Source organism: Arabidopsis lyrata (genome assembly GCF_000004255.2).
Source record: "Arabidopsis lyrata subsp. lyrata unplaced genomic scaffold ARALYscaffold_7, whole genome shotgun sequence".
NCBI classification, from domain to species: domain Eukaryota; kingdom Viridiplantae; phylum Streptophyta; class Magnoliopsida; order Brassicales; family Brassicaceae; genus Arabidopsis; species Arabidopsis lyrata.
Genome location: NW_003302549.1, coordinates 7,562,146 through 7,587,833, shown reverse-complemented (window position 1 = coordinate 7,587,833; position 25,688 = coordinate 7,562,146). Strand labels below are relative to the sequence as shown.

General features: G+C 38.6%; 7 protein-coding genes across 8 annotated transcripts; 5 read left to right on the top strand and 2 right to left on the bottom strand.

Moving 5' to 3' along the window:
- Window positions 1-26: 26 nt before the first annotated feature.
- On the top strand, window positions 27-2,665 carry LOC9305788 (protein CLT2, chloroplastic). Its single transcript, XM_021017845.1, has 10 exons — window positions 27-494; window positions 570-715; window positions 795-832; window positions 913-1,028; window positions 1,337-1,436; window positions 1,522-1,557; window positions 1,641-1,691; window positions 1,916-2,039; window positions 2,131-2,256; window positions 2,341-2,665. Exons 1-10 carry the CDS (start codon window positions 112-114, stop codon window positions 2,499-2,501), a joined length of 1,281 nt encoding a protein of 426 aa, XP_020873504.1. The 5' UTR covers window positions 27-111; the 3' UTR covers window positions 2,502-2,665.
- Window positions 2,666-2,793: 128 nt separating this feature from the next.
- On the top strand, window positions 2,794-5,376 carry LOC9305787 (GATA transcription factor 25). 2 transcript variants are annotated; one of them, XM_021017974.1, is made up of 8 exons: window positions 2,794-2,918; window positions 3,034-3,354; window positions 3,512-3,598; window positions 3,675-3,808; window positions 4,451-4,558; window positions 4,635-4,740; window positions 4,858-4,917; window positions 5,001-5,376. In XM_021017974.1, the coding sequence occupies exons 2-8, from the start codon at window positions 3,040-3,042 to the stop codon at window positions 5,124-5,126; spliced, it is 936 nt and encodes a 311-aa protein (XP_020873633.1). In that variant the 5' UTR covers window positions 2,794-2,918; window positions 3,034-3,039; the 3' UTR covers window positions 5,127-5,376. The 2 variants fall into 2 exon arrangements, with proteins under 2 accessions (XP_020873633.1, XP_020873632.1); XM_021017973.1 differs by having other exon boundaries at window positions 2,794-3,354.
- Window positions 5,377-7,582: 2,206 nt separating this feature from the next.
- On the top strand, window positions 7,583-12,688 carry LOC9303736 (serine/threonine-protein kinase CTR1). The gene is made up of 15 exons (XM_021017603.1): window positions 7,583-8,874; window positions 8,966-9,264; window positions 9,349-9,493; window positions 9,597-9,712; window positions 10,052-10,260; window positions 10,374-10,787; window positions 10,886-10,926; window positions 11,017-11,085; window positions 11,175-11,275; window positions 11,365-11,449; window positions 11,539-11,637; window positions 11,739-11,807; window positions 11,895-12,026; window positions 12,143-12,337; window positions 12,413-12,688. The coding sequence occupies exons 1-15, from the start codon at window positions 8,002-8,004 to the stop codon at window positions 12,428-12,430; spliced, it is 2,865 nt and encodes a 954-aa protein (XP_020873262.1). The 5' UTR covers window positions 7,583-8,001; the 3' UTR covers window positions 12,431-12,688.
- Window positions 12,689-12,754: 66 nt separating this feature from the next.
- Window positions 12,755-16,316, bottom strand: LOC9305786 (geranylgeranyl transferase type-2 subunit alpha 1). Its single transcript, XM_021017694.1, has 9 exons — window positions 16,263-16,316; window positions 16,017-16,171; window positions 15,721-15,883; window positions 15,470-15,630; window positions 15,274-15,378; window positions 14,058-14,807; window positions 13,798-13,978; window positions 13,447-13,618; window positions 12,755-13,375 (listed from the first exon to the last, which is right to left on the bottom strand). Exons 2-9 carry the CDS (start codon window positions 16,130-16,132, stop codon window positions 12,990-12,992), a joined length of 2,034 nt encoding a protein of 677 aa, XP_020873353.1. The 5' UTR covers window positions 16,133-16,171; window positions 16,263-16,316; the 3' UTR covers window positions 12,755-12,989.
- A 101-nt stretch (window positions 16,317-16,417) lies between these two features.
- On the top strand, window positions 16,418-18,516 carry LOC9305785. Its single transcript, XM_002869668.2, has 3 exons — window positions 16,418-16,530; window positions 16,675-17,009; window positions 17,522-18,516. The coding sequence occupies exons 2-3, from the start codon at window positions 16,694-16,696 to the stop codon at window positions 18,166-18,168; spliced, it is 963 nt and encodes a 320-aa protein (XP_002869714.1). The 5' UTR covers window positions 16,418-16,530; window positions 16,675-16,693; the 3' UTR covers window positions 18,169-18,516.
- Window positions 18,517-18,718: 202 nt separating this feature from the next.
- On the top strand, window positions 18,719-20,677 carry LOC9303735 (protein ECERIFERUM 2). The gene is made up of 2 exons (XM_002869667.2): window positions 18,719-19,384; window positions 19,706-20,677. Exons 1-2 carry the CDS (start codon window positions 18,953-18,955, stop codon window positions 20,519-20,521), a joined length of 1,248 nt encoding a protein of 415 aa, XP_002869713.1. The 5' UTR covers window positions 18,719-18,952; the 3' UTR covers window positions 20,522-20,677.
- Window positions 20,678-21,187: 510 nt separating this feature from the next.
- On the bottom strand, window positions 21,188-25,670 carry LOC9303734 (NADPH--cytochrome P450 reductase 1). Its single transcript, XM_021017677.1, has 17 exons — window positions 25,174-25,670; window positions 24,993-25,052; window positions 24,814-24,890; window positions 24,674-24,731; window positions 24,467-24,550; window positions 24,329-24,365; window positions 24,067-24,136; window positions 23,712-23,903; window positions 23,534-23,626; window positions 22,910-23,135; window positions 22,724-22,807; window positions 22,492-22,643; window positions 22,293-22,389; window positions 21,987-22,214; window positions 21,786-21,908; window positions 21,588-21,701; window positions 21,188-21,491 (listed from the first exon to the last, which is right to left on the bottom strand). Exons 1-17 carry the CDS (start codon window positions 25,474-25,476, stop codon window positions 21,411-21,413), a joined length of 2,079 nt encoding a protein of 692 aa, XP_020873336.1. The 5' UTR covers window positions 25,477-25,670; the 3' UTR covers window positions 21,188-21,410.
- Between the last annotated feature and the right edge of the window lie 18 nt (window positions 25,671-25,688).

Here is a 25,688-nt window from a genome sequence, read left to right as displayed (position 1 = left end):
AAAACTCGTTTTCGTTTAAACGACGACATCTTACGAAGAAGGGATACAAAACGCTGTCGTATAAGCGAAGAAGGATATAAAAACAGACGCCGAGAAGAGAAAGTCCCGCTAATGGATACCGTTCTCATGGCTACAACACAACCAATCAGATATCTTCATGCTTCGATTCCTACGGTATCTCGTTCGCCGGCGATTTATCAGGTCAGCTGCCGTAGCTCAAGACTCTTGTCCTACCGATCGACGACTATGAGCACGTGTTTTCTCAGACGGTCCGATTTGAGATCTCGCTTCCTTAGTACTACTTTTCCGATGAGACATGGCTTTTCCGTCAATGCTTCGACGGAGCAGTCTACAATTCCTTCTAATCGGAACCATATTGTGGTTAACTCCGTCGTCATCGTAGCTTTAGCTGTAGCTAATCGCGTGCTCTACAAACTCGCCTTGGTTCCCATGAAACAGTACCCATTTTTCATGGCTCAGCTCACCACTTTCGGGTAACCTAAACGATTAGTGGCTATGACAAAAATTAGTTGGTTAAGGAGCTTTGATAAATGAATGGTTTTTGGCAGCTACGTCTTCATTTATTTCACCATTCTGTATACGAGGCGCCGTCTAGGCATTGTGACAAATGAAATGATGGCTGTACCCAAATGGAGATTCGCAATCATTGGTTTTCTTGAAGCTATTGGAGTTGCCACTGGCATGGCTGCAGCAGGTATCCCCTTTATAGTCATCATGTGAACTTTACATATTTGTAAGGTTACATATGAAAGTGATTCCTTTCTCTGTTGCAGCCATGCTTCCTGGACCAGTAATACCCATTTTGAATCAGGTCTTTTGGTTTTAATGATTATCTTCTTGCTCATTTATTCTCATGGGGGTGTTGAACTCATGCCTCCCAATGTTTGGCAGACGTTTTTGGTGTGGCAGCTGCTTTTTGCTCTTCTTATTTTAGGCAGGAGGTTTTTGCTTAACCAAATTGCTGGTTGTTTCCTTGTGGCTGTGGGCGTTGTGGTGGCGGTTGCAAGGTAGCCATTCCCTCTTCTCTTCTTCCAAAGTTACTTTTATCTTCTTGAATCTGGATGCTTGATCTTGGGGTAGAGAAATGTGTGTGTATCTGTAGTCATTTACAAGTGCTTTCAGCTCTTACAATCCATGAAAACTAGTTTTCATGGACCAGAGTCACCTCTATCAAATTACTATGCTAAATGAATGGAGACGGCTCTACTTTAGTATTTATCATCCACATAGCAGATAGAAGGCCCTGATTCTAGAGAAGCTTGTGTGATAGTGTTACTTTCATTTCTGTGAATGCTGACTTTTAACTCATCTGCAGTGGATCTGGTGCAGATACTACGCTATCTGGTATTGGTTTCTTATGGCCTGCTGTATTGGTAGCATCTGCTGCTTTTCAAGCTGGTGCATCTATCATAAAGGTGAAGGTCGCTCTCTCTTATGAGTTGTGAACATTTCTATTTTATTGCCAACACCCAATTTGTTAAGTATTTTGTCTGTCAACAGGAATTTGTTTTCAATGATGCTGCAAAGCGTCTTGAGGTATCTCCCTTATCCCCTGCATCAAAATGGAATGTGTTTCTTTCGAAACTTTTCTGAACTCTAGGCATAACTCGCTGATGCAGGGAAAGCCACTGGATTTATTTGTGGTAAATTCATTTGGATCTGGATTTCAGGTATCTACTACAATATCATGATGTAAATGTATCTGTCCCAGCCAAAACAATCCATATAATAGGGTATTCCACCTAGACATGGTTATCCATTACCTGAAGAGTCTGTGCAGAAAACATATGAAAGCTGCTTTCCTCTGTCATTCACTTATTCTCTCTTTCCTACTTGTAAAGAGTTTTTGTTATTTGGTTCAGTGTTACGGATCACTGAAGTTGTGTTTGCGCAGGCTCTTTTTGTGTTCCTGTTGTTGCCTTTTCTCTCAAACTTGAAAGGCATTCCATTCGCCAGCCTTCCTTCTTATCTAAAAGATGGTGCCGGCTGCTTCTTCAACACTGGAGCTAAGATTTCTGGTTAGAGACCATTCGACACTTGCTCTTTTTTTCCTTCTTCATTTTATCTATTCACTGCAAAAACTGTTTGTGATCCATTTGAGCATTTCAGGCTGTGATGGTGCCCCTATACTCCCACTACTCTATATAGCCACCAATCTCGCTTTCAACATCTCATTGCTTCATCTGGTGAAAATATCTTCAGCAATCGTTTCCTCTCTCGCTGTGATGCTCTCAGGTCCATTTTTGTATCCTTTCATACAAAGCCTCTTAAGTGACACCACATGAGTTTAATTACGAGATACTTTTGGTGTTATTGTAGTGCCATTATCGGTGTACGTAATGTCAAAACCATTGCCGTATCTACCGGGAGGATCAAGCTTGAGCTCAAATTTCACGATGGGGTGTATAGTTCTGGTCCTAGGTCTTCTTCTTTACAACATTCCCACTACTCCAACTAAACAACACACCAAGACCTCCTAACACACTCTCTCTCTCCATTCATTCTTTTCGTGCATACTTTTTTTTTTGTTGATAAACTAAACTGGTTCGCGTAATTTCCGAATATTTTTCCATATCCTTTGACCATTATAGATACATAGAATATTCAGTTTGCCCAAAAAAAAAAATTACAGAATATTCTCAGATTTTTTTTTCTTTACATGAAAGCAGTTTTACGAAAAAAAAAAAAAAGGAAAAGGAAATTTCACAATTTTTTGTAAGAATAAAAAAAGAAAAAAGAAGGGGTGATTGGTTAAAAATCCAGTTAAGTGGAGTCGCCGGGTCGTCTCGGAAGAAGTGCTGCGAATTTACCTAAAGTCACTTTTTTTTTACCGTCGGGTGAATTCGACGACGGTCTAATCTCCCCTCCTCCACACGCGCCGACCACCATCTCTCTCTGTAATTGCTCTTCTCGATGTCAACTATTTCCTTCTTCCTTTGCTCTTAGGGTTAGGTTTTTTTTTTCTTCCCTATCTCCTTCAATCAATGTGAAAAAGGCTCTCCTTTTTGGCAGTTTCCGATGTTTGGTCGCCATTCTCAATCGGTGATTATCCCCAATAACCAGATTGGTACCGCCTCTGCTTCCGCTGGTGAAGACCATGTCTCTGCCTCCGCAACGTCTGGTCACATTCCTTACGACGATATGGATGAAATCCCTCATCCTGACTCCATCTATGGTACTGCCTCCGATTTGATTCCCGATGGCTCTCAATTGGTTGCTCACCGTTCCGATGGCTCTGAATTACTAGTTTCTCGGCCACCGGAAGGAGCTAATCAGCTCACGATCTCGTTCCGTGGACAAGTTTACGTTTTTGATGCTGTTGGTCCTGACAAGGTAATTCTACTTTTTGCTGTTTCTGTGAAGTCTCGATGGAATGCATCTGATGGCTTAGGGCACGTAAAGATTGCCTCTTTTTGCAAGTGAATGCACAATTCTGGGCACTTTTTTGCTTCACCTAGTCTTACCAAACTTTTGGAAATCGATTTCGTAGGTGGATGCTGTGTTGTCGCTGTTGGGTGGTTCTACTGAGCTTGCTGCTGGTCCGCAGGTGATGGAACTAGCTCAGCAGAATCATATGGTAACTTTGTTATTTGTGTTCAAATTCTGCTTAAATCATCTCGATTCCACCTTTGTCATTTTGGTGTCATTTTTAGCCTGTTGTAGAATACCAGAACCGCTGTAACCTTCCGCAACGGGCACAATCCTTGGATAGGTTTCGGAAGAAGAGGAATTCTAGATGTTTCGAGAAGAAAGTAAGATACGGTGTTCGCCAAGAAGTGGCCTTAAGGTCAGTGTATCATCAGTCTTTAGTTTTACCAATTTATGCCAAAAAGCTGTTACAATCCCAAATTAGTTAGCAGAAGGTTTTAAAAAGTTTCTTAGGCCTACGGAACCATTAGTATTGAGCTAGCTCTTGTTAAGTTGGATCTTACCAAAATCCATGAGTAGTTAGTTTTAAATGTCACATCTGTCAGGAAAATGGATTATGTGATGGTTACTCTTTGAAGAGGATGGACATATTTCTTCCACATTTCCTGGGATCAAAAACATTGTAATCTTATATAGCTAAGCTAGAAATTTACTTCTCTTTTGGCTATGCTCTGGCTTGTTAAAAACTTCCTCACTTTTGTGTGCTACGGATTGAAAGAAAGTATGTTCATATTCAACTAGTTTACTACCTTGCTACTTTTCTTATATTTGTTTTCAATAAGTTTGGTGACCATGTAGGTGCTTATGTAGTGACTCAGGCTTAGTGTCCATGACTTGCTATAGTATATGAGAATATGTTTGTAGTTGAGTAGGATATATATGAGTCGTGGTTAGTGTGATAATTAGCTTTAACTGGGAATAAATAATATGTTTATTTCATCCACAAGGGATAGGATTTGTCACCATTTCTGCCTCTCTGACCTTTGTTAATCTTTACCAGAATGGCACGTAATAAAGGTCAATTCACCTCTTCAAAGATGACAGATGGGGCTTATAACTCGGGCACAGATCAAGATTCTGTCCAAGATGATGGCCATCCAGAAATATCGTGCGTTCTTTCTCTGCCAGTTAACTGTTCCTGCAAAAAAATATTGTTATTTTAAACGTGATTGCGTCTTATGTAGGTGTACTCATTGTGGCATTAGTTCCAAATGTACACCAATGATGCGACGTGGCCCTTCCGGCCCCAGGACTCTCTGCAATGCCTGTGGACTTTTTTGGGCTAACAGGGTGCGTATGAATATCCACAAATTGATATAAATACATCACCTACTCTTTCTATTTTCACATATATTATTCACTATATAGCCAATATGTTTGACATTTAGAATTGTTCAATTCTTGTAGGGTACATTGAGGGATCTCTCAAAGAAAACAGAAGAGAATCAGTTGGCTTTAATAAAACCGGTAAGCTCTTATAATTTTCACCCTGTGTTTCTGATTGGTTTACACACATAAGGCAGAGCTTGAATCATCATCGCTTATTGTAGGACGAGGGTGTGAGTGTTGCTGATGCTGCTAACAACTTAAACTCTGAAGCTGCAACTGTTGAAGAACACACTTCCATGGTTTCTCTTGCCAATGGGGACAATTCTCATCTCTTAGGTGATCACTAAATACTGTGATAAGATTCAGAAGATAGAAAATCCTTGTAGAATCAGTTGGTCATCTCTATGAACTTATCTTTTCACCATCACATGTATTATAGAAACCATAACCGAACCTCAAATCAAATACCATATCAGATGTCTTTGGTTTCAGAGTTTGTTAATTGGAATAGTGTTGTTACTTTGCTTGTAACCCAATTAACCATTGACAATGGTGTGGTTAAACGGTAAAGTCAGATTCTGAGAAAAGAAAAAAAAAGCGTACTTATTGCGTTGCATCCGCAAAAGATTTGCTCAGGTTGTCTCACAAATCAATACGAATCTAGTGCATCCACTAATCTACTCAACACTTTTAAGGCTGTTTTCTTCTTCTTTTTGGTTGTTGTATCCGTTACTAAAAATCTGAAAACATTTTAAAGTTGCGTTCGAATGGGACAATGCATCTTAGATCCCAGTCCTTACAAGATTAGTTTATAGGATGATACGCATATCATATACCAAAACCATGTGGATTACTAAATCCGGCTCGGGACCACAAAATTAGATAATATTATCTATTAATCATATTATTGTGTAACAAATAGAATACTTATATAAATCACACAAGAATGTATCGAAGAGATAGGACCGTCGAACCAGTTTGATGATAATCAACTAAGATAATGTTTGTTTCTGTCAAAAAATATAGATACAATAGTTTATGATGAGATTATTCGAGAAGGTGTCGCTTTAAGTGACTCGATCCTCGTGACGACTCGTTGCTCTTTCTTTATTTTAGTTTGTTCAAACAATTTAAAAGTATCTGAGACGAATAAATTATTGGGTGGTCTGTTTCTGTACTAGCTAAAAAGAGGTCCATGCATGTACCATATCATATGTTTTAAAGTAATAAATAGTCTTTAATAATTATGTTATTTTGCAATTGTAATTACTAATTAGTTTATGAGTCACGAGTTAAATCTGAAGGCTTCACCAAACCTAAATCTAAAGGTATCAAAACAGCTAAACGCTCTTGTGATGATATCATCCCTGTCTTATTATTATTGTAGGATTGTTTTTGTTGTGCTAGCTTTTCACAACTTAAAATGAAAACATTTGAACGTAGATATAGAAACAATTATACATTTCTCGTGTTTGAGAACTAACGGAAACCTTTTTAGACTGTGAAAATTAAACCTTTAGTTTTCACAGTCTAAAAAGGTTAATTTCTTAGGTTTTCACAGGTTTAATTTTCACAGGTTTAAACCTTTAGTTTTCACAGTCTAAAAAGGTTAAACCTGCGAAATTAAACCTGTGAAAACTAAAGGTTTAAACCTGTGAAAATTTTTAGACTGTGAAAATTAGACTGGTGGTGGGATGATAACTTTGTAAGAAATTAAGGAGAATTTAAAAGCGCTCACATAGAAGCAAAATTTGGTTTCATGCGATAAAAGCAAGTGAAGATCACTTGTTGTTGGTCAAAAAAAAAAAAAGATCACTTGTTAGTTCTTTATTTTCCGTTTCCACAAAATCAGTAGATATGCATTGGTTTTTATCTTCTTTGTGTGCGTCGTATCTTCTAGGAGACAAAAAATAAGTTTGATTTCTAAATATTAGATGCGTTAGCAATGCAAACGCTTAGTGCTTATAAGTTATAACACTAAACTAGAGTGTAACAATTTGATGTTTATAAGATAAAACAATATACAACATGTGAAATATCATGCATGATTCATAACGAATAAAATTTTAAAGCTTCTTAATCCCAAAATTAATCAAAGCTTTATAATAAACTAGAAAGAAAAAAGTATTATAAATATCAAAAATAAAACAACAACAATAATAACATAAATGATAATTAGACAATCAAAATGTTAAATCTTTTTTTTTTTTTGTTAAAGATCAATATGTTAAATCTTATGATAAACAAAATACAAAAAGTAATTAATCCAAACACAATCAACTATATATTTTTTTATCAAATAATTGACCATATTAGAGCTAAGAGATAAAGATAAACCCATCAAGCCAATTCAATTTACATCTAACCAACATATGCTGACTTTGATTACCATAATGATAGGGAGTCAAAAACATTTATATAATTTTATGTAGTTTGATTAGTGATAAGATATTCAATCCAGTATAGTAACAAAAAATGTTCTAATTTCGATAATTAAGAGATAATTACAAAACCAATTAGCACCTAGACACACCCCTTAGATCTAGGACTAGGAGAATGCATCCTCCATAGTCATTAGTCATCACTTCCTTATAAAGTAAAATTATAAAACTGAGATCATGAGAGAAAGAGAGAGCCAAGAAATGCATGAGTAGGATGAAAATCCACGTGTCATTATCTTATTGCATGAAGAGTATACGTGTAAGCTCCTCACATAAAGTTTCTCCCTTCTTCTTCCCTCTTCCTTTAGAGTTTTTAATTGGCCATTTAATAAAAAATTCAAATATTTAATTCCCCATTTGCTGTTGTCTTTCCTTTTCTTCTTCTTCTTCTTCTTCTTCTTCTTCTTCTTCCTTCCTTTTCTCGTGCAATCTCCAACACCTTGTTGATCTAACAACAAAACCCTCTCTCTCTCTCTCTCTTTCTCACACATAAACCACCGTAGTTTTTGTTTTCCGGTGATACGTTTAGATTATCTTCTTCTTTTCTCCGGTGGTTTACGTTGACGATTGACTACTTCAATTCTAAACGGAGCAAGCAAATCTCTCTTGACGAATTCAGCTATTGAGATTTTAAATTTCCTCTATTGATCGTCTGTTTTTGTTTATTTCTGTATTCAATGACGGGATTTGGTTAAACGAAGAAGATTCATTTCTCTGTTGTTCGATCGCATCTGTAATTTTTTTTGCCAAGGTTTTGATTTCAGAGTGAGATTTTAACGAAATGCCTCACCGGACTACTTACTTCTTCCCGCGGCAGTTTCCTGATCGTGGATTCGATTCATTGTCGCTTAAGAATGATCACGAGAAGATATCGTCTTCCAACGTTAGTGAGAATTTTGGATTTCAAAGAGAGAATAAATCTAATGGAGTCAGCGAAGATTCGAATAAGGACAAGGAGACGACTGTGTTCTCCTCTAATTCTCTGCTTTCTAAAAGCTCCGCCGTTTCAGATCTCTTTAGCGGTGGCGTTGATGATCGCAAGTCGGAGAAGAAGCATCAGCAGCAACTTGCGGCTTTCTATGACTGGTTGGCGGAGAAGAAGGCTAATCTCTCTAGGTCTTCTTCTACTACTGCTCATGGACGCGCCGTGAAGCCCACGCGCTTCTCTATGTCGAGTGACGCCGATGAGGAGAGAGAGCATCTTTTGTTGTCTCCGGCTGATCCGGCTCCGCTTCCTGCTACGTCTTCGCCGGATTCTGTCATCGCGGCGTCTTCTTCTTCGGCTCGAACGGTTAACATCAATGAACGAAACATTGACCGGGGCTTTGACAGGGAAGTTTCCCTTCCCCGAATGTCGAGTGAGAGCAGCTTCGCTGGAAGTTTCTTCTCCGGGACGACGGTGGACGGGAATTTCTCCAATTTCTCAAGTCATACGGACGCAAGGGAAACTTCGACCACCACGCGTGTCTCTGTCACCAAGGACGAAGAAGAAGTTGAGGTTAGAGAAGAGGGCAAAGAGCAAAGCTTAGCGCAGAAATCAAAAGAAGGCTATTACTTGCAAGTCACGCTTGTTAAGAGGCTAAGTTCTCAAGCAAACCTAGCCTGTGAATCTGTTCATATACAGAGCACAGAAACTGTCTCCTACCGTTTTTGGGTATGAAGTCGTATATATGTTCTTTTAACTTGTCTCTCAAATCTTTATTTAGCTCGAATTGTTGATTTTAGTTTTCTCCATTTTGTTTCAGGTAAGTGGTTGTTTATCATACAATGACAAGATATCAGATGGATTTTACAGTATACTAGGGATGGATCCGTATCTTTGGTTGATGTGTAACAATTCGGAGGAAGGAAAACGAATTCCTTCTCTTTTGTTACTAAAGGAAACTGAGCCGAATGATACATCATTGGAAGTGGTTTTGATAGACAGACGTGAGGACTCACGTCTTAAAGAACTAGAGGACAAGGCACATGAGCTGTATTGTTCTTCAGACAACATGTTAGTGCTCGTGGAGAAACTTGGCAGACTTGTTGCCGTTTATATGGGGTACACTTTTTGTTCCTATTTTTTTAGTTTTCTTCATAGTTGTGCATATATAAGATGTGTGTGCTGAGGTTATAAAGCTTTTAGGGGGAATTTCCAGGTGGAGCAAGGTGATCTTCAGAAACGATGGAAACTGGTTAGCAATAGACTCAAGGAATTTCGGAAATGTATCATTCTTCCTATAGGTAGTCTAACAATGGGCCTTTGCCGGCATCGTGCCATCCTATTTAAGGTGAGCCATGGACTTACATAGTAATAGAGAAAGCTAGACTATATTAAACAAGAAAAATTTGTCTAAAATATTGGACGTTGACTTGCTTATCATGAATATGCAGAAATTGGCTGACTACATAGGTTTACCATGTCGGATAGCTCGAGGTTGCAGGTACTGTAGAGAGAGCCACCAATCTTCTTGCCTTGTCAAGATTGACGATGATAGGAAGCTTTCAAGGTTTGATAGCGCTAAAGCTTTTAAGCCTCCCCATTTGCCATTTTTTGTTTCCATCTATGTCTACTTAACTACAGCCAGATTGCTCAGTGGGTTTACATAAGTAGACTCTCAGGTTGTTAGCAAAACACTATTTGATGCCTCCACCAATGGACTTTCAGGGCATGGTATTTAGGAAGTTCCTACCTGCTCCTATTTAAAACACGTATTGATACTTTATGTTTTACTTGTGTATGTCCTTGATTCTGTGCTTACAAATAGTTGAAAGCTCTGGAGTACCATTGAGTTGTTTTGAGCTTATGTTTCACATTTTGAGTAATACTTGATATTCTTTCTCAACAGGGAATATGTAGTTGACCTCATCGGGGAACCAGGAAATGTCCATGATCCGGATTCCTCTATCAACGGTGAAACACAGTGTCAGATTCCTTCACCCCTTCAAATGAGTCATCTTACAGATTTTTCCAGGCCTTGCGTGCATAGTACATCTCCTTGTCATACTGTAGAGTCAAAGGCTTCACGCGCTCTTTCTGAAAACATTCAACGTTCAGGTAGGCTGCACTTAGCATAATATGTAATACAATTATCATACAAATTGTCGGTATATAGTTGAGGTAAAGATGGAAGAAGTTTTTAATACAATCTGCTGACTGAATTCTTCTAGGGAGTCAAGGCCATGTACACAAAGAATTTGAGTTGCCTGATAATGCAGCGACAATATGTTGTGCTCATGTTGATCAAACTTGCTGCGCAAAAGCATCATCAATGGTTTTGCCAGAATCTGTTCTTCGAGCTCTACCACTTAATATACCAAACCTCAGTGAAGACAAGATTCAACCACAAGAAACCTCCAAAGAAGAAACCGTTTTATTAGAAGATCCAATTGAAAAAATAGCTATCAAGCAGCCAAACTTATCAGTTGAACCAGAGATAGTAGAGGCTGACACTCGAAAAGATAAAAAAGGAAGGTTACCTGTTGACGCTGTCTCGCCTTACTTGACTATTGAGCCTTCTTTGGCATCAGATTGGCTGGAGGTCTCATGGAATGAATTGCATATCAAAGAGCGTGTGGGTGCTGGTATGTCCTATGATTGTACAAAAGAGTTTCTGATGTAGCACCATAATAAAAAAGTCTCTTGAGAGATTTTTGTAAAATTTTCTCTACATTTTTTCCAGGATCATTTGGAACTGTTCATCGTGCTGAGTGGCATGGATCAGTAGGTTTCAACTCTAAAACATTTCATCATTTAACCTTGGAGTAGATTTTTCAGCACAAGATGCTAATTACGTTTTTGTTTATGGTGAAGGATGTTGCTGTCAAGATTTTGTCTATTCAAGATTTCCATGATGACCAATTCAGAGAATTTCTCAGAGAGGTATGTAAGCAAGTGGTTTTCTCTCTTTTAAACTATCTTCATGTGATCACTTGGAACCACTCTGAAATATCCTGTGATTTTGATTGAAGGTTGCAATAATGAAACGTGTTCGTCACCCAAATGTTGTTCTCTTCATGGGTGCTGTGACAGAGCGACCCCGGTTATCAATAATAACAGAATATTTGCCAAGGTAAACCTCCATCTACATAGTTTTTTTTTTTTTCTTTGAACGCTTACAGTACCAAGTAGCTTATGTTTCCATCTTAATCCTTGAGACAGGGGCAGTCTTTTTCGCCTTATCCATAGGCCAGCTTCTGGGGAGTTGCTAGATCAGAGGAGGAGACTACGTATGGCATTGGATGTGGTTTGTGGTCTTTCCCATTATGTTAATGTTTTGATATATTTCTAAGTTTAACATATATAAAAAAGAATGTTTGTTTTTTCTTGGAACAGGCCAAGGGGCTCAACTACCTACACTGTCTTAATCCTCCTGTAGTGCATTGGGACCTGAAATCTCCAAATCTACTGGTTGATAAGAACTGGACAGTGAAGGTAATGATGTTAAACCAAAAAAAAAAAACACTGTATTGATACAAAAGCCTCCCATCGTCTGTTTCTGTAACATATCAAACTTGACCTTGCTCCTGTCTCAGGTTTGCGATTTTGGACTTTCAAGATTCAAGGCAAACACTTTCATACCATCAAAATCTGTTGCAGGAACAGTAAGCTTTCTTAAGATTTAATTACTGTGGATATGGAAGAATATGTTCTGACATGTCAAACTTCGTCTCTTTGGTCTGTTTTAACAGCCTGAGTGGATGGCTCCAGAGTTTCTTAGAGGGGAGCCAACAAACGAGAAATCAGATGTTTACAGTTTTGGAGTAGTTCTATGGGAGTTGATTACTTTGCAACAGCCTTGGGATGGACTCAGTCCTGCTCAGGTAACCAACATTCTCTCCCTTCTTCAAAATAACATATGATTCTTCAAAACTGGTGTTCACACATGAGTTATAGTAATACCAGTTTTAGTTATAATATATCTTGGTCTGGTGATTAGGTGGTTGGAGCAGTTGCGTTCCAGAACAGGCGGCTTATAATTCCTCCCAATACCTCTCCGGTTTTGGTATCTCTAATGGAAGCTTGCTGGGCAGATGAGCCGGCTCAGCGGCCAGCATTTAGCGGCATAGTGAACACATTGAAGAAGCTATTAAAGTCTCCAGTGCAGCTGATCCAGATGGGTGGAGACAAAGGGGTAATTCCAACTAAATGAGCTCCCATTCTATAGTTAAAATACTTAACTTTTACGGTACTAACAGAAACACTGTAGGTGCTTTGCGTTGATTAGCTCCTGAATTTGATTTTAAATTAGAAAAATCAATGAGACGAGAGGCCTTGCCTGGAAGAATGGAAGGCTTTTTTTTTTTCTTTTTTCTTTTTTTTGGTTTTTGTTTGTATAGTATAGTTTTTATATGCTCTTACTTGCGAGACTATGAATAAAGAAAAATTATGAGATTTGGTTTCTTGCGGTTGGAGACCGTTGCATTTGTTGTAAATTTGCAATCCTTGTATGTTGTTGTATGTCATCAAAAGTTGATTGGTAAAACAAAAGGAACAGAGAAAACAAAAATCTTAACATGTTGCTAATTTGTGTACATTCGGTTTCAAAATGTTATCGAATCAAAACCTAAATTTATTTGGGTAGATTCAGTTTGAACAAAAAGATTCAGACTTCTAGAAAATATCAACCAAAATTTGGGTAAATAAAGGTGCACAGTCAATTGTGTAAGGTCATCAATAAGATTGTTAAGACATGTATCACAACAACAAACATCATCAAGAGAACCCAAATTGCTTTGGGGATTTGATGATCTAAAAATAGAGTAAACAAAAACTTGGCCTATGATCTAATTCCCAAGTTTCTGGCCATCGAGCCATACAAGCTTTGGCACAACCTGGAGGACAAAAGAGCTGAATTCGTCCCCTGAAATTTCATTTCCTGCTATATCTAACTGTTTCAGATTCAAATCTCTTAGGACGAAATACGCATCCCAGTATTTGGTGACCAACCCAGGATTCTGTCTTCCTACACCATCCTGACTCCACTCTGAATTAGAGAGCGGTGAAGAACAAAGGTACCGGGTTGTGTCCACTGAGTGCTTGCCAATGTGGTTGTGTGAAACATCCAACACTTTCAGCTGCTTCACATGTCTTAGAGAGTCCAGCGCTGAAAAACTCCGGATTCTGTTGTGACTCAGATTTAGGCAACAGAGAAGTTGCATTGCCTCTAATCCTGCAAGACCCACATACACCATTTAGTCACATCTACCACACAGATGCAACAACTGAAATCGAGAAACTTACCTTCAGTTGAATGAAGCTCATTGTGACTTAGGTCTAACATTTGGACAAACAGCAACTTCTTAACAGAGGCTATCCGAGATAGTGATAAGTTATTCAGCCGTAGACATACAAGATTGTTCATACCCCTATATCGAAAGAGGTGTCTTGACAAGGATTCACTGCTTGAAGTCACCTGCATTAACATTCTCTTTATGAGTAGTAGGCATGGTGAAACAGAATTAAGAAAAAAATCTAGAATCAAAAAATCAACCTTATACTGTAAACGAGAATTGGGGAAAATCATAAATCCGATGAAATTTTTAAGAGCAGAAGTTCAACTTGAGATTCACAGCAAAAAGGAAGGCTAAGTACCTTGTGGAGAAAAGCTACGCTGTGCTCATCCTTGTAGTACTGGTAATGTGAAGAATCCAGCGCCATCAACTCGTTATACAGCTGGAGGATTTCTTCATAGCGAACACCCTTAACAGCATCATCCGATACCATAACTTCACGAGCCATCAAAAGCCTTGCAAGAGTGAGCTTTCCAATTTTGCTATAAAGGAAAAAAGAACACAACGTTTAAGACTGCAATTTCTCTTTCCAATCAAAGAGAGAAAGTACATAGGATATACCTGTCAGCCAGTATACCGAAACATTCAACCTCAGAATCTATAGCTTCCTGACGCCATTCAAAATCTATCTCAGCCTCTAACCGATCCAAGGTGACAAGAGATTTCAAATCCTTTGACTTCGCATCCCAAATATCAAAACCATCTGTCCATGAAACAATGCCTTCTTGAGAATCTTCGACGGTATCATGAACATGGGCTGTAAAGACAAACTCGTAAGGTGCGCTGAAGTTATATCCTCTGGAAGAAATGATTCCTGGAGAGTTCCCAACTCTGATCTTCACTTTGTATTCGCAAGGATCTGAACTGACATATTTCAGATGAGTAACCCATACACAGGACACCTGAGAATTTTTATTCGAAATCGGTTCCCAAACCAGGTCCTCGTTTCCTTTTAGTTCAGAATCAATTGTAACAGTAGATGAGCTTACTCCACCAACAGCTTGGTCAGAGTAGAGAATCAGTGGAAAAGAACCCGACTCAGAACAAAAAGTAGTGAACTTAGAAGAAGAGCTATTCAAGCACCCAGCTCCAGATAGAATGATAGTTGAACCATGGGAAGGCCATGCAGAAGTGAGAAGAGGAGTCTCCACATTAAGAGTTTGATCAAGAAGCCAAAGATGATAAAACCAGCCACTTTGGTCATCTGGGTCCGTAAAAATAGCTGAATGTACAAAGTCATATTCATCAGGAATCTTTTCATTTGGCATAAACCCATCAGCATTTTGTGCAAGCAAACTTGATAGAAGTACACTGCAGAATTTGAACAATAAACAAAGACATATTGTTAGTTAATGGAGCCACTGATTCAGACATTTTTTTTTCAACGATTCAGACATTTAAATATGCTGATGTGCGGTTAAACTCCTTTGCGATGTAACGATGTTGACTGAATCTAGAAGGTATAGCTTAACTAAACCTTAGCTTTTGTTAATATTTTTTAAATATGTAGTGCTGATATCAACCAAATAGTAAAGAAGCCATACAACCCAAAAATGAATAAGTTCCATAGAAGAAAACTTCTTATAGTTCATGAGCAAATTGCATCCCTCCATGAATGACCTCCCATTTAGTACTATTAATTACTTTGGTTCGGGTCACGTGCCTATCAATCTAGTCCACAAATGCTTCCGTTTCTTAAAAAAAAAAGCAAAAAAGTATTTCTGAACATGTAAATCAGCAAAGTATACAGATAATATTTACTAAAGAATATACATACCTACGATTATGCCATGCAGAATAGTTGCTGAAATTGTTATTGATCATATCATCTGTATACTGCAACTCATCCTGTTCTGACCTCTTGGTTAGCTCTACAACAAACCTGGAAAGGGACAACACATAAATATGCAAACTTGATTAACATACACAATGCATGCGCCTTACAAAAAGTGTTGACATTCCCTAATTTTCACCTGCGATAGTTCCAAGCATGAAAATTTCTGGAATCCAGCCTCTGGAATTTATCCAAAAGTTTCAATTCATTCCCTATGGAGGAATGCCCTTTACTCAAAACCCACTTTCGATGATGCCACGCACCATATGACTTGAAATTCTGCCTCAAAGCATTTTCTACCTGAACATAGAACCGAATTCACAGTAATCACTACGTTCCATAAAGAGCAAATTTGTTTCTTTTATTCTTTTTATTGACAGGAAAACTCACCACTCTGAGTTCTTCATCAAAAATTGAGTTGACCAAGTTTGGATCAGACTCAATTCTGGAAAGGGTATCCTCCACAGCAAGCTTCCGGTAGTTCCAAGCCGTGTACGCCTCTGGATTGATTTCGAGAAGCTTCGTACTTAACTCAATAGCTTCCTTGGTATAACTACAAAACAAAAATCCCAGAACATCCATGAATCAACAGATGATTAGTAAATCAACAACGGATCCTGTAAATCGTACTAAAATTCTGGAAAAAAACTAAACTGATCCGATGGAAATGAAAGAGAAGATTGTACATTTTATCGTGATGATTCGTCATAAACTGAGACTGGAGAGACCGAAGCTTAACCGCTTTAGCAGCTGAAGCTGCTTCCTCTTCTGGCTTAGAAGCCTTCCTTGGACGACCGTGCATTCTTCTCCGACGAATGTGAGAGATGCGAGAGTGTTAAATCTGATCAGAAATTCCGAATACAGTTAAGACAAAACACTAGATCGATCGGGGAAAGAAAAAGCGTGATCGAGGAGAAGAAGAAGTAGATCACCTGAATGGAGCACGTTGCGGCGTCGATCGAGAGAGAGTTTTGCTTTCGTCGCAGGTTCTATTGGAAAAATTTCCGGGTCGGTTTAACGATTTCAATCGCTGTAAACCGGGTTTAATTGAAAAATACTGTCGAACACAAACCGGGTTTTGGAAGGTTTCGTTTACGTAGTTAAGGCTTTTGTCATCATCGTTGTTTCACTTCAGGGTTTTTATTCGACTTTTGGCGACGAGAAAGTGAAGATTTTTGGGGAAGATCGTACCTTGTGAAGGTTAGCATCACTCGTAATTTTAGTTTCCCAATTTGGGTATCCGATAATTTTTAGAATTTTTGGGGTTTAGGGTCAGATTGTTCGCATCACTCATCTTTTGGATTTGATGGATTGTTTTCTATGATTCCTTGTGATCTTGTGTAGTTGATTTAGCTGAATCACAATGGAAGATTCAGAGAAGAGAAAACAAATGTTAAAAGCAATGCGAATGGAAGCTGCTGCACAGAATGATAATGATGATTCTACTACAGATCCTGAAACATCTATGAACACAGGTCACCTCTCCAATCCCTTGGCAGAGACTTCCACCCAACACCAGGATTCATTTGAAACATCAAGGTTTGATTATTATACCGACCCCATGTCTGCTTATTCTAGTTTCAAGAAAATCAAGACCCCTAAGCAACAATACATCTCATCTCCTAGTCATCAAGCAAGCTCTCCTGTCCCGCCACAGTTTCCTCCATCAGTTCCTCCAGGTACTTGTTTCTGCCTTGATAGTCAATGATTCTGTCTTAATTTTCATTTTCACAATATCCATGTGAGGCCAAAGAAAGTAGTTCACTGATAAAGAATATTGCCTAATACCTTATAGTGTATTAGCATGTTAGTTGGTCCTTGGTGAGTATAAGTATAGGATTGAACAGATTCAGGAATTAACTTTTGGTACTTGGTTGTTGGGCTTTCCCAGAGTCAGGTGATCTCTTCAACAAATATGTAGGATATTTCGTTCTTTGTTTGGGTTTAGTCATGTCTCCTTGACTATAATCGACAAATCAAGATCAATGAAGGAAGAAATTTGCCTCTGTTCAGCAGGGATTAGGCTCCGAACTTATTAGCTTTAGCTACCTTAATTTGATATATCTCTTTATGTTTCACTTTCTTGGAATTGGCAGTATTATAATCACAAATTCGTTTATGTTTGTGTCCTGCGTCTTGCAATGAACAGTAATCCAGTTCTGATCCTTGCATTATATATAATTTTGAACAGGGTCGTTAGGTAGTGAGTATCAGGCACATACCAATCATGGTGGCTTTCAAGCAGCTCATTATGAACCAAGAGGGATGTCACATCTTTCACCCCCATACAGAGGTTCACCCGCCAGTTGGAATAACAATTTTAGGCCTCCACCAGTCAACCATCCAGGTCCACCTCAATGGGTACCTCGCCCTTTTCCATTTTCTCAAGAAATTCCGAACATGGGGAATAATAGATTTGGTGATCGAGGCAGCTACAACAATACTGCTCCACATTTTTCCAATTATGGACGACAAAATGCAAACTGGGTTGGAAACACATATCCTAACTCAGGAAGAGGCGGAGGTCGAGGACGCGGTATGAACACAAGCTTTGGTAGAGATGGAGGAAGAAGACCCACGGAACTAGGGGCAGAACGATATTACTCCAATTCCATGGCTGATGATCCATGGAAGTATCTTAAGCCAGTCATATGGAAGAGTTGCTCAGATGCTTCGAGCAGCAACTCAACAGGTCAAGCCTGGCTTCCCAATTCTACAGCACCAAAAAAATCTGTGACCTCAGAAGCTACCCACAAACCTAGCAATAATCAGCAGAGCCTTGCTGAGTACCTCGCGGCATCTCTAGATGAGGCTACATGCGATGAGTCAAGCAGTTGATCAGGACAATTGGCCTCGTGATATACACCAAATCCAAGCATCTGGAGTACGATCAGGATATCCGGAAAGATCATTGATTACAATTTCAAACTACAATGACTAGTGTTTATTTTCTTAACAAGACAACAGCGAGTGATGATCATCTTGGAGGGCCAGATTACTAGTAGAATGGTTGCCAGTAGAGGTGTTCTCCACTAAAATATTTAGTGTTTTTTTTTTTTTGTCTCAAGATTTAGTTATTCTACAATTTTGTAGAATCATTATCAGGAAAATTTGTTTCGTGATTGTGTTTGAGATGGAAATGAACCGCATTCATATTTATATCATTTTGGCCGGTAGAAACATTAATGTTACCAGGAAACCGAATCTGTTTTCATTTTGATGAGCTGTCACTAAACTAAAAAAAGAGAGATTCATGTAACTTTTTAAGTAAAAGTAATATGACAGTATGTTGTGAATCCGAATTGAACAATTCTAGTTGGCTACGACACGTACATGTGCGTTTATTGCTTGAAGCCAATAGGACAAGGTGGATGTAATAAAGGGTGCTTGTTGTTGGATGGATCTGAATCTGATCACTCAACTGTCCAACCCTATAGTTGCTAAACACCCAAATCCCACCTACATTTAATGTTGTCGTCACCGAAACTGTTGTCTCAACTGTCCTAAACCAGTGATACCCATAACTATTCTGAACTCAACTTTCTTTCCAAACTCAATTCTTATATAACACATCCCATTTAAGCCTATAAGCTACACATATCAGCTCCCTCAGAAAGAAAAAATGGAGAGAAGCCCAGTGACCAGTGTCAGGCTATCTTCGGTGGTGCCTGCTTCTGTGGTAGGCGAGAACAAGCCACGACTGTTCACACCCATGGACTTAGCCATGAAGCTCCACTACGTCCGAGCTGTCTACTTCTTCAAGGGTATACGTGACTTCACCGTCGCCGACTTGAAGAACACCATGTTTACTATACTCCAGTCTTATCACCACGTCTCAGGTCGGATCCGGATGTCCGACAACGATCCTTCAGCTCCTGCCATACCTTACATTCGCTGCAACGACAGTGGCATGCGCATCGTCGAGGCCAACGTCGAAGAGTTCACAGTGGAGAAGTGGCTCGACTTGGACGACCGTTCCATTGACCACCGGTTCCTTGTCTACGATCACGTTCTTGGTCCTGATCTTACCTTCTCTCCACTTGTTTTCGTCCAGGTACATACATACACAAATTTTAGTTTAATGGATCATTGAAGTTCACATGCAGGAGAATATATAATAAGCAAATCTTTCGTAGTTACTATCAAACATTCATTTCAAATTCTTTCAATTATGAAATGAATAATTAATATAATTGTGGAACTTGAGGAAAAAAATCTCTTTTACACGTGAAATTGATTCTTTGCTATATAATCAGGCTAGAAGTTGTTTTTTGCATTTTTTTGTTGTTCATATCAAGCTAAACTATGATTGAATGCGTAGGACTCACTTAAAATGCTCCCCCTCAATATTTTTCCTTTGAAATTCGTTTTACAGATAACTCAGTTTAAATGTGGTGGTCTCTCTATTGGGTTGAGTTGGGCCCATGTTCTAGGAGATTTATTTTCAGCAGCAACTTTCATGAAAACACTTGGACAGCTGATGTCGGGTCATGGCCCAACAAAACTGGTTTACCCGGAAACCCCCGAACTGACCTCTCATGCTCATAATGGTGAAGCTATTTCCATTGAAAAGATAGAATCGGTTGGTCAGTATTGGTTACTTACCAATAAATGCAAGATGGGGAGATACATTTTTAATTTTAGCCTCAACCAAATTGATCGTTTGATGGCCAAGTACACCACGCGAGACCAACCTTTCTCGGAGGTTGATATTTTGTATGCATTGATATGGAAGGCCCTACTGAATATCCGCGGCAAAACAAACACAAATGTTATAACAATTTGTGACCGTAACAAATCTTCAACCTGTTGGAATGACGACTTGGTAATAAGCGTAGTGGAAAAGAATGACGAAATGATTGGGATATCCGAACTAGCTGCACTGATTGCCGGTGGAAAAAGAGAAGAAAACGGTGTGATCAAGAGGATGATAGAAGAAGATAAAGGGTCTTCAGATTTTATCACGTACGGTGCAAATTTAACGTTTGTGAATCTTGACATGATCGATATGTATGAAATTGAGATCAAAGGGGGGAAGCCAGATTTCGTAAACTACACGATTCATGGGGTTGGGGACAAAGGTGTTGTTTTGGTTTATCCCAAGCAAAACTTTGCAAGGATTGTAAGTGTAGTGATGCCTGAAGAAGACCTTGCAAAACTCAAGGAGGAGGTGACTAATATGATTATGTAACTTTGTTGTATCTTGTTCTTGTGGTGCAACTACTATTCATAAATGCTGCTATTTGATCTTTGTAATTTCATTTGCATATTCGATTCTCTTTGACCCTTCTTGTACCGGTGATGGTTTTCATTATCGAATTGTTAGTGTTATGATTGATTATTTACTTTTCCTGTCACTTTATTATCGCATCAAACCATCGATCCAAAGCTTACAATGTGATGGATTCTTCTATTTTCTACTCCTTATAATAAAGTTTACAACTATCAAGATTGGATCATTTGTCCCATTGGGTCCTCCGATAAAATTGGAATGATACAAAGATGATTAGCATGGCAAGGCTTGAATCATTTGCATGGATCGAGTGAAATAGAAAGTTAATGGTTTACCAAACACTCATTAAATTTGTAGTTTTGGGCATGTCTGATTTGCTCTATGAATCACATTAAAAAGTTGATTTTGATTTGCAATGAAATTAATAGTCTCTTAGATTGATTTTGATGGGAATCCCAAGAAAAAAATTAGTGTGAATCGATGACTATTGACATAACTACATAACTACTAAAATTAGTTCTTTGCCAAACCATTAGTTAATAAAAAGGTCGAGGCTACCTTGAGATCGTTCTTGTTTGGTGTCACTGATTCACAATGCCCCACCATTGACAATAGAAAGCATGATGCTGAAATCTTCTCTCAATTTTATAACTCTCCAGATTTATTTGATAGTTTTATACTTTTGTTCATACAAAGACAACTTTGACAAACCATTCATGTTTGACTATAATAAGAAAGAAAAGAAGAGAGACGAATGAAAATAAACAAATAAATATATAATTGGTAAGAACAGTCTTCGTACCAAGAAAGCTTGAAAAAGTAGAGAATACCAATAAATCATCATTAATCACCAGACATCTCTGAGGTATCTTCCTTCAGTTTGAAGTTTCTTAACTATAGCCTCTGCCTCTGACGAACTCACACCTTCCTGAAAATTTGTAAAGATGAAAATAGTTGGGTCTCGAACTTCTAAGGAAGTAAACCAAAGTTAATACCTAAATTTCATCTCAATGCTCATTCATACCTGCTCCTGAACAATGGTATGTAGAGTTCGGTGGACATCCCTCGCCATGCCCTTAGCATCACCACATACATAGAGATATCCTTCTTCCTTTATTAGATTCCAAACTTGTGCTGCCTGAACACAGGATAAAATGCAAAAGTAAGGAGATTATTTGACATTCCTTTTCCCAAAGCATGATGCATCCGTCGATATACTTACCTTCTCCATCATCTTATGTTGAACATACTCCTTCTGCGCTCCTTCACGGGAGAATGCAACGATGAGCTCAGATATCACGCCTTGATCCACAAAATTATTGAGTTCATCCTCGTATATAAAATCCTGCAACATACATATAAGCAGTAGCTCAACATGATGACATTGCAAATGAAGAAAGTGCACCGATTATAAAAGTCTCACCATCCGTCGATTTCTACACCCAAAGAATAGCAAAGATGAACCTAGTTCTTCTCCATCTTCTTTTAGTGCCATCCTTTCCTGCAGAAACCCTCTAAAAGGTGCTAGGCCAGTCCCAGGTCCCACCATAACGATTGGAGTTGAAGGGTTGGATGGTAATTTGAAATTAGATGCTCGAATAAAGATTGGGGCTCCACTACATTCATGACTTTTCTCCGCAGGAACTGCATTCTGAATTTTTAAAAACTATTAAAAAGAAAGAAAAGAAACAGTGAATTGGCAGATAGTAAAAAAGAAGGTAAGAAATACCTTCATCCACGTCGAACACACACCCTTGTGGATTCTACCGGTAGGAGTTGGACCATATACTAGTGCGGATGTAACATGAACTCTACTTGGCGCCAATCTGTATTGTGAAAAAAGATAAAAGAGAGATTTTGAATGACAGAGACGCTCAAGAATAGTTTTCCTTCTGCCACAACATATATCTCAAAAATAAATAAATCACCTTGGCGAGGATGAGATGGAGTAGTAGCGAGGTTGTAGACGAGGAGCTATTGCAGCAAAAAATACACCTAGTGGGGGTTTTGCAGATGGAAAAGCAGCCATCACCTCTAAAAGACTTCTCTGACTTGCAACAATCCACTGTGAGTATTCATCCTACAATAAAGAAACCGATGGTATTAACTAATGAAAACTTAAAATCACGAAAAAAATAGATACACCAATGATTTCAGAACCTTTCCATCAGGTGATGTCAGATGTTTAAGTTTTGTGGCTTCACTTGGTTCAGTGGCATACGCCGCCAAAGCAACTAACGCAGACTGAAACCAAAAAGAAACAAGTTAGATATTTGGGAACAAGCAAAGACCAAAGCAACCAGAAAAATCTATGTGATGTGAATCTCAAAACAAACTGATGTTCACCTTTCGAGGAGGGTTCAAAAGGTCTGCGTATCTTGCCAAACCAGTCCCAAGTGTGCATGGACCAGGGAATGGAGGCGGCACTGCGCTTCCCAATGGGGAGCCATCTTCCTTGTCAGCATGTATGGAAAATACTAAATCTAGAGAGTGGCCAAGCAATTTTCCAGCTTCTTCAACTATTTCAACATGATTTTCAGCATATACACCTACATGGTCACCTGTTTCATATCTACAAAGAAATGCCACAGTTTTTATACACGGTTTTCTAACGATGAGCCTTTTACAGGACAATCAACAGTTGACTAAAACATCAAAATCAACATGTCAATATAGAAGCACACACAGAAAACGAATATTATCGCAGAAACCAATACTAAAAATATTCAATGTGAAGGTTTCTTTCACATGACCCAATGCGACTGATATTTAATCACCTATAATCTTTGCAGTAAAACTGAAGAGAAAGATCTACTAGCTGTAAGAAAATAAGAATTTATAGCAAAATTTCCCAGTTCTCTCTAATAATCATATAAAAACAAAGACTCTATGTAAGTTGAGATAACTGGACTGCCATGTAACTAATCCAAGGGCAGGAGGTAATAAATTAAGTTAGAGTTGGATGCTTACGTAATACCCGTCCTGGATATGTCGAACTCGAGATGAATGCAAGACCGATCAGATTCATGTGTGTGAAGCTCCTTCTGCACAGCAACATCAACTCTGTTTGGAAAAACAAACAATTTTTAGAATGCAACCGAAACCGTAATACTATGCTCCAGTATTTATTACATGCATCTTCATATACCTGCAGGGATGATGAATGTCAATAGCAGTATTTCCGTTGGCCACATTTAAGTCCCTTGATTTTTCAGTTGTAAAACTAGGATCATGAATCACCAGCCGGTATTCAGGAATAACAGCTGTATAAGGAGTTGCCACACTTTTATCATCCTCGTCTTTGAGGAGCTTGTCTAGCTCAGACCATAGCGAATCTTTCCTGCAAACCACAAAAAAGCATGAATAATACAGCATGGAGACCCATGCAGGAAACAAAAATTAGCCAAGTCAACTCTGTAGCCTCCCTTCTATAGTAATAGAGTAGAAGGACTAGAGAAAGTCTACCAAAGGAGCCAACAAAAGACAAAGAATCAGAAACAAACCAGGCATTAAAATCATCCTCAATGCTCTGATCATCATCTCCTAGACCGACTTGAATAAGACGCTTTGCACCTGCATCGAATATGATAATACCAGTTACATTTTCTCTCATGCATCAAATGACTAGGAAATCGGCATCCACGTTGCCAGACAGGAAAGAGTAAACATTCAGCATCATCATAGAGCAAATATCTCCGATGGTCATCTCTTTCCAGTATCTAGCATTACCTAGGACTTACAAGTTATGTAAACATAATCATGTACCTTTCTTACAAAGCTCTTCATCAAGAACTATCCCGATCTGCTCCAAGAAAATTACCAACAGATAAGGTCAGAAGAAAATGAATACGATAGACAGAAACAAATTCTCGTCAATTTAACTTATTAAAATGTTCAAACTACCTTATTAAAATGTTCATATTGGCGATTACCAAGAGCAAACACACCATATGCTAGTTGTTGAAGCCTTATCTCCCGTTCATTTTCCTGGAAACATAAAACACAGAGAATTGATCCACTACAAACCTCAGTAAAAAAAGCTACACAGAGCATGTCAAATCAATAGGAAAACAACATTTTGATTTGATATATCGCATTGAGACTACAAACCTCCGTAAACCATTTGTAAAATCTGGCAGCATTGTCAGTAGGCTCTCCATCTCCATAACTAAACATGTTATCAAATAAATGAATCCCACATAATATTGAAGGGCATAAACGAAATCATAATCAGATTGGATAAATCTTACGTAGCAACACAAAAGAATGCCAAAGTTTCCTTCTTCAGTTTCTCTTCATATTGGTCATCATCGGCAGCATAGTCATCCTAATTAAACCCATAACCAGCAAAAGAAAAATTCAATAACAGTAGTTTAAAGTAAACTACAAGAAGTGAATAGAACCATAATGTGAAGTAGTTTAATCATACCAAGTCAATGACTTTGACTGCTGCTTTTTCATATCTCGCTTTGATTTCTTCTGATAATGCCTAATAAATAAAAATGAAACTGATTCTGAAATGACCCGACTCATAAAAGACCAATCTTTGAATAATCACGAGAACATGGATCCAAATTTCAAATTCAAAATATTCAGAGTGGTCACACTACCTTAGCAAATCCCTCAGCTGTTCCAGTCTGCGTACCAAAGAAGATAGAGACTCTGGTCTTCCCGGATCCCAAATCCAAATCATCGTCCTCGTCTTTAGCCATAAGAGACTTAGGGATCATCAAAGGCTTCAGCTCCTGGCTCCGATCCGCCGTCGTTTTCCTCCATAACAACACCACAAAGCCAGCTACTAGTGCCAAAGACGTGGTTGCAATCACAAGTACAACATCGTCCGATATCGAATCGGTCCCTATAATTGACTTGAGCTGCTTAAACAAATCGGAAGCATACAAAGCAGAGGTCATCTTCTTCCCCGTCACACTCTCTCTCTCCAGGGTTTGAGGATTCAGGAGAGATCGAAGAAGAGGAAGAGGACGATGGCTTGGCTCTCTCTCAGAGTTGCACAACCAAAGACGGGGTTAATTGAGTTATCGGTGGTGTGGTGGGGCGTTGAATCTGAGTGGGTCCTTCTCTCCTTTTCTTATTTGACTTTTATTTTACCTTTGTCAATAGGTAA

Excerpts from the sequence above, each read along its gene's own strand:
- LOC9305787 (XM_021017974.1), top strand. The coding sequence starts at position 3,040 with ATGTTTGGTCGCCATTCTCAATCGGTGATTATCCCCAATAACCAGATT. Across the intron at positions 4,559-4,634 it reads GATGGCCATCCAGAAATATC|GTGTACTCATTGTGGCATTA; the intron begins GTGCGTTCTTTC and ends CGTCTTATGTAG. Across the intron at positions 4,918-5,000 it reads AGTTGGCTTTAATAAAACCG|GACGAGGGTGTGAGTGTTGC; the intron begins GTAAGCTCTTAT and ends CGCTTATTGTAG.
- LOC9305788 (XM_021017845.1), top strand. The coding sequence starts at position 112 with ATGGATACCGTTCTCATGGCTACAACACAACCAATCAGATATCTTCAT. Across the intron at positions 1,029-1,336 it reads GTTGTGGTGGCGGTTGCAAG|TGGATCTGGTGCAGATACTA; the intron begins GTAGCCATTCCC and ends ACTCATCTGCAG. Across the intron at positions 1,692-1,915 it reads CATTTGGATCTGGATTTCAG|GCTCTTTTTGTGTTCCTGTT; the intron begins GTATCTACTACA and ends GTGTTTGCGCAG.
- LOC9305786 (XM_021017694.1), bottom strand. The coding sequence starts at position 16,132 with ATGCACGGTCGTCCAAGGAAGGCTTCTAAGCCAGAAGAGGAAGCAGCT. Across the intron at positions 14,808-15,273 it reads TCTGCATGGCATAATCGTAG|TGTACTTCTATCAAGTTTGC; the intron begins GTATGTATATTC and ends CAAATTCTGCAG. Across the intron at positions 13,619-13,797 it reads GCGTAGCTTTTCTCCACAAG|GTGACTTCAAGCAGTGAATC; the intron begins GTACTTAGCCTT and ends ATGTTAATGCAG.
- LOC9305785 (XM_002869668.2), top strand. The coding sequence starts at position 16,694 with ATGGAAGATTCAGAGAAGAGAAAACAAATGTTAAAAGCAATGCGAATG. Across the intron at positions 17,010-17,521 it reads TCCTCCATCAGTTCCTCCAG|GGTCGTTAGGTAGTGAGTAT; the intron begins GTACTTGTTTCT and ends AATTTTGAACAG.
- LOC9303736 (XM_021017603.1), top strand. The coding sequence starts at position 8,002 with ATGCCTCACCGGACTACTTACTTCTTCCCGCGGCAGTTTCCTGATCGT. Across the intron at positions 11,086-11,174 it reads TCAGAGAATTTCTCAGAGAG|GTTGCAATAATGAAACGTGT; the intron begins GTATGTAAGCAA and ends TTTTGATTGAAG. Across the intron at positions 12,027-12,142 it reads ATGGACTCAGTCCTGCTCAG|GTGGTTGGAGCAGTTGCGTT; the intron begins GTAACCAACATT and ends TCTGGTGATTAG.
- LOC9303735 (XM_002869667.2), top strand. The coding sequence starts at position 18,953 with ATGGAGAGAAGCCCAGTGACCAGTGTCAGGCTATCTTCGGTGGTGCCT. Across the intron at positions 19,385-19,705 it reads CTCCACTTGTTTTCGTCCAG|ATAACTCAGTTTAAATGTGG; the intron begins GTACATACATAC and ends TTCGTTTTACAG.
- LOC9303734 (XM_021017677.1), bottom strand. The coding sequence starts at position 25,476 with ATGACCTCTGCTTTGTATGCTTCCGATTTGTTTAAGCAGCTCAAGTCA. Across the intron at positions 24,366-24,466 it reads AATATGAACATTTTAATAAG|ATCGGGATAGTTCTTGATGA; the intron begins GTAGTTTGAACA and ends TTCTTGGAGCAG. Across the intron at positions 22,808-22,909 it reads TTTTGAACCCTCCTCGAAAG|TCTGCGTTAGTTGCTTTGGC; the intron begins GTGAACATCAGT and ends TTTTGGTTTCAG.